The sequence below is a fragment of the Podarcis gaigeae genome (genome assembly GCF_964106915.1).
Source record: "Podarcis gaigeae genome assembly, chromosome: 11".
NCBI lineage: Eukaryota > Metazoa > Chordata > Lepidosauria > Squamata > Lacertidae > Podarcis > Podarcis gaigeae.
The window spans coordinates 37698893-37708384 of record NC_139687.1 but is presented as its reverse complement, the minus strand read 5'-3'; the positions used below and the strand labels follow the sequence as shown (position 1 = coordinate 37708384).

The 9492-nt window shown below is 43.1% G+C and overlaps 1 protein-coding gene across 2 annotated transcripts in view; it reads left to right on the top strand.

Moving 5' to 3' along the window:
• Positions 1–216: 216 nt before the first annotated feature.
• Positions 217–9492, top strand: part of SERINC5 (serine incorporator 5) — a 44493-nt gene continuing 35217 nt past the window's right edge. Inside the window, exon 1 of one of the 2 annotated variants that reach the window (XM_083703618.1) lies at positions 217–755. In XM_083703618.1, the coding sequence (XP_083559744.1) occupies positions 729–755 (27 nt within the window). In that variant the 5' untranslated portion in view covers positions 217–728. The remainder of the gene's footprint in view (positions 756–9492) is intronic. The other variant, XM_083703619.1, reaches the window with a different exon arrangement.

The window sequence follows — 9492 nt, the reverse complement described above, 5'->3', positions numbered from 1 at the left end:
CAAACGTATTGTGTGAACCAGATCTCGTGAAAAGCAAATCGGAAGCGACTTTCATGCCAACGGCCGAAGGATGGATGCAGGTAACGCAACACCTGCAGAAGCTGCAGCAGCTCTCCCCGCGAGAGGCGTCCCTCCTTCCGAGACGGCACCAGCCTCGGAGGAGGCGCCTCGCCAACCGGCGCCCGCAGGCCGGTAGCTCCGCCCTCTCCTTGGGGAACCTCAATCCCAGGTGCCCTCGCACTGCGTTTCACTTCGGAACGTGAGAACGAGGACAGGTGGTCTCCGCCGCGCGCCTGCTTCATTCCAGGCTGCTTCCTCTTTTCTCCCGTCTCCTAAGCGGGGCGGGCCGCTCCTAACCTCCCGCACCGGAAAGCCATTTATCTCCTTCCAAGCAAAAAACTGACGACAGCGGAAGCTTCCAGCGCGCTCCGAGCTGGGCTCGGGCAACTTACCCAGCAGCGCAGAAGCCGAGCTCGCCAGGCTCCCGTGTTTGTGTCATGCGTCGGGGCGAGCGCGCCGCGCGCCTCAGGCCCGGCCAGCTGCTCTAGGGGGCGCGTGTGCGCTCTCTGCGCGCCTCGGCAACCCAGGGCTGGGCGGCTGAGGAAGCCTTCAGCTGCGCCTCGGCTGCTGCCCGGGCGCGAGGCCGCTTGCCTGAGCCAGCGGGCAGGTGCGGACGGAGAGGGCATTTGCGCGCGGCCAGCCCGGGGCTCGCCGTCTGAGGGGCGACCATGTCCGCGCGCTGTTGTGCGGGTCAGGTAAGGAGGTTTGTTTTTGAGGCGGGGAGGGGGGGCACGGAAAAAAGCCATTCCCTTCTGTGAGGAGAAGGAGCGAGACGAGGAAGCCCCTCCGTTTGGAGGCCACCCTTCTCCTCTTCCCAGGCGGATACGGTCGGAAGCCCCACCCTGGCTGCGTGGCAGGGTCCTTTGGGACTGCGCCAGCGCCTGCTTGGCGGCCGCGCTCGCTCTCGTCTTCCCTGGCCAGGATTGCGATTCCTAAGACTCCTCAGCCTGCCTGTGCCCAGGGCGGATCTGCCCGTGCCAAGTGCTCGGCTTCTGAGTTTAGCTGCTGGGGAACTGGGTCTGCAGAAAGGACTTTCCCTTGTCGATCGAACAGGCAACGCAGAGGGTTTGCGGTGCTGCTCATGGGTGCCAACTCGGGGCCAAACGGATGGTGGTGGCAGACCCGTTGACCTGCATTCATACGCTGCATTAACAGTCAATATTGTGGCACATTGAATATGGACAAATGCATAATGACAGAAGCTTCCCTGCTCTCGAGCCCAGTTGGTCAGATGTCTAGAGTGAAATCTTGGCAGGGTTATATGCAGCGTTTAGTTTTTGATGGATTGGTTAGTTCATGTGCCGCTTCGATTTAAAATCAGAAACGATTAAAAGGAGCTTACCAATAACCGCAAATCCACTTCTTAGATGGTGTGCAGATCGCTGTCCTTTTTCTCTTACAATGGCTTACAGTATATGTTTGGTTCAAAGGTATACCCACCATTGAAAGCTTGGGATTTCTCAAGAGGAACTGTTTTTTTATTACTGTGTTAGATTTTATGCACAAAGTGTTATGTAGCACTTTTAAAGTCTAAGAAGTACTGTATAGCAGATCAAGACACCCCCTCATTCTTTTTGAGCAGTGCCAGTTTATAAAATAGGCAGAGTAGGTACTGGGTTATGAGGTCCCACACCCTTTGGGGGCCCTGCAACAACAGATCACAACTGATTTATTAAAATTGTTGTTGGTAAAATAAAAGATGTATTGGGAGATGATTTGTGAGGCGCCCCCCCCCCCCAAGATTTTGACTGCCTAGGGGCCTCCACAGGGTTTAATCCAACATTGTTTCTGAGTACAGTTGAGAAATTTTAGTTCCTGAAATCTGGATAGTTCATTTAGTTTGTGGGTTGCTGCTACAGGGACATTTGGAAAAGGGAGGCTAGCATTCAGTTGCCACTGTATCCTAGAGTGGAAGAACAAATCAGAATTTCTCTGAGGAAAGCGATACTGCTAATGAATTGTATGCTTTGGCAACAGAAAGCATTTGTCACTTGTGTTCTCACTCATTACTAATGTCATACAGCCCCACCCTAAATGTATTTGTTTGGGAGCAATTCCTGTTAAGTTCAAAGGAATCCTCTTCCTAATTAGATTATGATAGCCATTCCCAATACATTTCCCAATATTTTGTTTAATTATGCAACAACTTTTCAAACATTGGGCTGTGGTTGTAAAATATTGACAAAAGAGCTACAGCTGCTAATTAGTGGGGAGAAAACATTGTTTCATTCCAGAGTGGCAATGTTTTTGTTCCCTGAACTTGTCCTGCCAAGTAAGTCTAACATATACGGTACTTTAAGCATAACTCCAAAAGGGTCTTTGAATCCTCCCTTTTGCTTTTTGTGTGTGAATGTTGCTAATGCAGGACAGAAGCACACTGAATGTGTCCTCTCTAGCTACTGTAGTGGTTACAGATGACAGAATGCAAATGCAAAAAGCATATTGCCATATGTAAAGTACATAAGAAAACAGCTTTATTTAATGGGAGTAAACTCTGCTTAGATCCAGTAAAACATTGCTTACAAATGTGCTGCTTTAAAATTGCCTCTTTGTGCTGTTAATAATTTGAAATTCTCCCTAGATGTACACAACTTGAACAAGATAGTTGAAAATTCTCCTAAAGACAAAGGGAAATTGTGGCATACTTAAAATCATAATTTGCAATTTATAAACATACAGTGCTAATAGGCAGTTCAGTCTGGAGGCCATAATGTTCTTTTCAGAGTTACACCTTTTCTGTTAGTATGTGACTTGTATGTAACTCTCTGAAAGGAATGGATGAATGAATGAATGAAGGAAATTCAACGTATTAGTTCATAGTTGCCTATTGTATCACTGTGAAATTGCAAGCACCAGTTAAAATCTTATCACATGTCGCATGTGGCAGTTCCAGTTCCCCATTTGTGGAATGCTGTCCTAGGTGAGGTGTCTATTTCTCTCATTATTGGCTTTCAGAAGGAATTTCAAAACGTTACTTTTTACCCAGGCTGAAAGATGCTGCTCCTAGGAAGCCTGGAACCATTGGGTGAGAGAATGTGATTGATACCTTTTAAAAATTCTAAAAACAATCTCTCTGCACACTGGGCTACTTTGGGAGGAAGGGCAAAATATAAACTGAATCAACAGCAAATCACCGACATATTTCTTATATTCTGAATAAGCATATGTTGCACATCTGTAAAGTCATTTGCAGTAGAAGGTGAATATCATTGTGTTTCAGCAATCCACAAATTCAGTAGCTTGGTCACTAGGGCAATTCCAGGCAAAGTTTCTGATTACATTCCACTGCAAATGCAAAGCCATGTGTAGGCAGATGGATGCAGAGATGACTACTTCAGAATGTAGGTAAACTATATCTTGTGCCAGGATGCAGTAGTTGTGGCATATTTTGTGAAGCAGAAGGGTTTCTCCTTTCTTTTCTGTAAAAAACAATACCTTTCCTAACCTGTGAGCAGTGGCGTAGCGTGGGGGGTGCAGGGGGGGCTGGCCGCACCGGGCGCAACATCTGGGGGTTAGGGTTAGGGGGCGCAAAACCATGGGTTAGGGGGCGCAAATTACTTGCCTTGGCCCGGGTGCTGACAACACACACTATGCCACTGCCTGTGAGTATGGCATGGATGGGCAGGAAAATGGTGGAAGATGCTGATAACAAGCAGAAAATAAGAGACTGAGTATTTGAGGAGCAAAATAATAAAACTGGATAAGCATGTTCCCCTGCAGGTACTGGTGGATTACATCTCTCATCTGCCAATGCTAGCTTGGGTTGATAGAAGCTGGAGTCTAACAACATATTGGGGCTTCGTGTTGGCTTATCCATGCAGCAAAGGTTTAGCAGGCCATCCCACTTCATAAATGCCTTCGCCGGGGCACTTAAATGTCCTACTCACTCATCTGTAACCAAATGGCCCTACAAAAGTGATGCATGCATGTACTTGGTTGCTTTGGAAGGGGGAATGAGAAATCTCTGCTTCACTTGCTACTAGAAAGAGGGGAAAAACATGGCTGTCAAGTTTTTATTAACCAAACATTGTGGACCTCTCCTCAGTTTATCCACACTGGTACAAGAGCTACAAGGTATATAACCTATATTGACATTTTATACAAGGAAAACTGCTGGAGATTGATAGAACAGAAGCAATTGTTTAAAAAAGCTCCGCAGAGGCATTCTAGTTCCAACACATTCTTAAAAACACCAAAAAAGAATTAAAGTTTGTTTTTTTTATAATATTTTTTATTAGTTTTATGAAATACAGAAAAAAGAATAAAGAGCATATTATAAAAGTAGAAAAAGAAAGTTACAAATTTTCTTGTTCTTTTTTCCAAATCTACTGGACTTCCCCGCGTCCTCCCAACCCTGCATTCTCTGTGATACATAACATCTGCAAATTGTTAACTTGTTTCAATACTTATTGTATCTTCCATTTTATCATGTTACCCAATTTCAAATATATTATGACCCAAATCATGTACGTTTTCATTTTAACACAATAAAGTTGTTTCATTATTCTATCTCTGACTTCTTGTACCTTAATTTCCATTTCTTTAATTTAACATTACTGAAGCTAGAATTTCCTAAGAGGTGCGTTTTTTAACATTCATACAACTTATAATGTTTTTCCAAATAGTCTTTAAATTTTTTCCAGTCCTCCTCAATTGTTTCTTCTCCCAAGTCTCGGATTCTGCCAGTCATTTCGGCCAGTTCCATGTAGTCCATCAACTGCGTGTGCCATTCCTCCAGTGTGGGTAAATCTTGTGTCTTCCAATGTTTTGCAATCAGGATCCTTGCTGCTGTAGTAGCGTACATAAAAAAAGTTCTGTCCTTCTTAAGCACTCTCTGGTCCACCATGCCCAGGAGGAAGGCCTCTGGTTTCTTAGGTAAGGTAAATCTAAGTACCTTTTTTAGTTCATTATGAATCATTTCCCAAAAGGCCTTCACTTTCGGGCAGGTCCACCAGAGGTGAAAGAATGTCCCTTCCGCCTCTTTACATTTCCAGCATTTATTATCAGACAGGTGATATATCTTAGCAAGCTTGACTGGGGTCATGTACCACCGGTATATCATTTTCATAATGTTTTCCTTCAAGGCACTACATGCCGTAAATTTCATTCCGGTGTTCCATAACCTTTCCCAGTCTTCAAACATAATGTTATGCCCCAAATCCTGCGCCCACTTTATCATGGCGGATTTGACTGTCTCATCCTGAGTATTCCATTTAAGCAGCAGGTTATACATTCTCGAAAGTAGTTTACTTTTTGGTTCTAACAGTTCTGTCTCTAGTTTCGATTTTTCCACCTGGAATCCAACCTTCTTGTCTACTTTAAAGACCTCTTGAATTTGTGCATAATGCAACCAATCTCGCACCTTGTTTTTTAGTTTTTCCAAGCTCTGCAACCTCCAATTGTCTCCAATCTTTTCAATAATTTCCTCATATTTAGGCCAATTGGCTTCCATATTAGGTCTCTTACGTGCCTTGGCCTCCACCGGTGAGAGCCACCTCGGAGTCTTACTCTCCAATAAGTCTTTATATTTTGTCCAGACCATTAAAATTGCTCTCCTGACAATGTGGTTTTTAAACAGTTTGTGCACTTTAACCTTGTCATACCACAAATATGCATGCCACCCAAAAGCGTTGTCAAACCCTTCCAGATCTAGGACATCAGTGTTTTCCAATAAGATCCAATCTTTCAACCAGCAGAAGGCTGCGGATTCATAATATAACCTCAAGTCTGGCAGGGCAAATCCCCCTCTTTCTTTCGCATCAGTTAATATCTTAAACTTTATTCGGGGCTTTTTGCCCTGCCAAACAAACTTAGTGATATCCTTCTGCCACCTTCCAAAGCATTCCACCTTGTCCACGATCTGTAGGGTCTGAAACAAAAATAACATTTTTGGCAATACATTCATCTTTATAGCTGCTATTCGGCCCAACAAGGAAAGTTTCAATCTTGACCACGTTTCCAAATCTCTTTTGATTTCTGACCAACATTTCTCGTAGTTATCTTTAAACAGATTCAAATTTTTGGAGGTCAGATACACCCCTAGGTATTTTACTTTTTTAACCACATTTAATTCTGTTTCTTTCACGAACTCATCTGTTTCTGTAATTGTCAAATTTTTTGCTAGAACCTTAGTTTTTTGCTTGTTCATCTTAAATCCCGCCACCCGACCAAAGTCCAAAATTAATTCTAACACTCTTTTAGTACTAGAGACAGGCTCCTGCAATGTTAATACCAGGTCATCTGCAAATGCTTTCAATTTAAAAAAGAATTAAAGTTTGGACAGTGTGTTTTGGAAATGTTTGGCCGAAACAGGATTTTAGGTATTCCATTATGACTTAATTAGTTTTAGGTCATTCCAGTTCTTCCTATCCCTAAGAGTGTATAATTTCCCAAGAATGTTTTTTTTCTGGGATGAGTCATTGTCATGCACATCTTTTGTTCCTCAAATAACAAATATTTGCCTTCACTATGCTGCAAGCTCTGACAGGGAATCTTAATAGCATGAACAGGGTCAGCTCTGAGTTTTAGAAACCAGTCATCCTTAAATTTCATAGGAGTACTGTGGTTAATCCTGAAGTGTTTTTTATATTAGTCATGGAAATGTTACTTTGGGGGTGATGCATAGGAAACAGCTGCTTGAATTACATTGAGTAGCTGTCTCTATGCAGCATGCTATACATGTTCCTTAACTCATCATGTGGATTAAATAAATGTCTTTGCACTATTTATTTCATCAAAAAATATTTTATTCCATAACATTTATACACTACTTGATTATAACCCCCCCCCTCAAAAAACAACAACACAGTTTACTATTTGTTTTCATGATAATTCAGTTGGTAGAGCATAAGACTTTTAATCTCAGAGTCGTGTATTCAATCAAGTCCCACATTGGGTGAAAGATTCTTGCAGGGGGTTGAACTGAATGACCCTCATGGTCCCTTCCAACTCTACAATTCTATATGATTCTATGACTCTAGGCATTGTTTACAGCCACTACATATCTAAGTTTGCTGTACAGCAATTGTGGCTAAACTGTGGTGTCCAGATGTTGCTGTACTACAAATCCCATCATCCCTGATCCTTGGCTGTGCTTCGTGGGGTGACAGGAGTTTGAGTTCACCAATGTCTGGAGGACCCTAGGTAAGCTACTTCTCCTGTACTGTACAATATATTGATTTCTTGCTAGGCTGCCAGAGCCCTGTGGTTTTGATATGCACAGCAATACAAACTGGAACTATCCTTGCACAAGGCAAAATTAGTTACTGCAAGTTATCTAATGTTAATGAACTTGGCTATATCTTTGGCCATTGGTACCTAACCTCAAAATAGTTGCCCGTCTAGTTTTAGACTCTGCAGCTGTTTCAAAGCACATGCCTCCCCAGCTGTCTTCTGAAGACACAAAGCAACTCAGACCTAATTGCAATGATTTCTAACTTCCCTTTTTATGGGTACTCAGCCATCATATAGGTTATATCCTGGCCCATTGCTAGTCCTGCACGGTTATGATTTGCTTTTGCTTACATAAAAACATCTGCCCCGTTTCACAGGAAACAGGATTTTACATGTGGTTTTTCTGTAGCATTCTCTTGAGACTGAAAAGTTGACCTCTGTTTTAAATAAAGCTGCTGCAGTGGAAAACGTTAGTTATAATTGTTTCTTTTCAGAACACATTGTATATAAATGAAATGCTGACAGCCTTTCGCTCTGATGCTAAGACAAGGTTGTTGGTGAGACTGTGCTTCATCTTGTCAGATCTCCTAATATTACATTTAGCAATGTTTACATTTCATTCTGGTTTATATAGCTTTAAAGAGTAAACTTTAAAAGGCCTGTCAGATTTCCTGGGTCCTCTTCTTCTGTCATAGCTACTCTGTTTGTAGAAATAATGCTTTATGATAAAATGTAACAAGGAAAATTAAGCATCAAAATATTGTAGTAAGTTCTGTGAGGTTTGGGGACGACGACTTGTGAATACAACTTGAAAATGTTTCCAGAAGGGTAGACATATGAGTCTCTTGCAGCAAACCCAACAGTCTTGTGGCGCCTTAAAGACCAACACATATGGCACAAGCATTTGATGAAGTAGATTCTAGTCCAGGCTTCCTCAAACTCGGCCCTCCAGACATTTTTGGCCTACAACTCCCATGATCCCTAGCTAGCAGGAACAGTGGTCAGGGATGATGGGAATTGTGGTCTCAAAACATCTGAAGGGCCGAGTTTGAGGAAGCCTGAAAGCTATGTGATAATAAATGTGTTGCTGTTGTAAGAAGGTCCCAGAGTGGGTCATAACAATATAAAATACAGCATTAATAACAATTCAAAACAAATTACAGTCACGCCTAAAGCGAATCCTAAACATATATATCACAAGTGCCAAAGACCAGAATAAAAAGGTGTGTCTTCAGCAAATGACAAAACTGTAGAATGAAGGTACCAGGTGCACAACTAATCTTCAAGGTGCTAAAAGACACTCTGCAGGGGTGCTTTTTTTAAAAAACAACAACCATTGGTTCTGTGTTTATACTACACAAAGACACACAGTCTACTAGTATTTAAATTTTGAAGACGCGTTAGTGTGTCATAGATGTCCTATGGTTTTAAAGGCCATCTGTGCTATCAGCAGCAAAGAAAGTTCCCCTTTCCTTGCAAGCAGTTTTTCAGGGGTTTCCTGAATCTGGTAATTCTTCTAATGGTTTACACTCCCTAAAATTACTGCATCTTCCTCTGAGGCCCAAGGATGAGCATTTTAAAGTGTGGATAAGGGAACCTTTTGGACTCCACAGGCCAGGTCCTTAGCTGGATCTGCCTTGTGGGCCAGATGTGAGAGGTGGGCAGAGCCTCTCATTGTTAGTCGCCCAGCATCACCATTATGTCAGTTGCAAAGTGTTGCTAAAACAGGGTTTCCTTCCCCCCTTCATTTTAACAGGCATGTAAATCCCTTCCTGAATCAGGAAGAGGTTTGCATAGAATCTTGCCAAACTGAGCAGGATTAATTCACCAGTCATGTGCATTGAGTGCAGACTTTAACCCCCACCTTCCTACACATCAGATGATGTCATTAGTGGCCATGCTTTAGGGGAAATGGTTTTGCAGGCCAATTTGGATCCCTTGGTGGGGCAAGACTGACCTGCAGCTTGAAGGTTCCCCACTTCTGCTTTAAAAGATTAGTACTATACAGAAAATGGGACATAGGTGGCGCTGTGGGTTAAACCACAGAGCCTAGGACTTGCCGATCAGAAGGTCAGTGGTTCGAATCCTTGTGACGGGGTAGCTCCTGTTGCTCGGTCCCTGCTCCTGCCAACCTAGCAGTTCGGAAGCACGTCAAAGTGCAAGTAGATAAATAGGTACTGCTCCAGCAGGAAGGTAAACAGCGTTTCCGTGCGCTGCTCTGGTTCGCCAGAGGAACGGCTATGGGAGCTGGGCATGTTT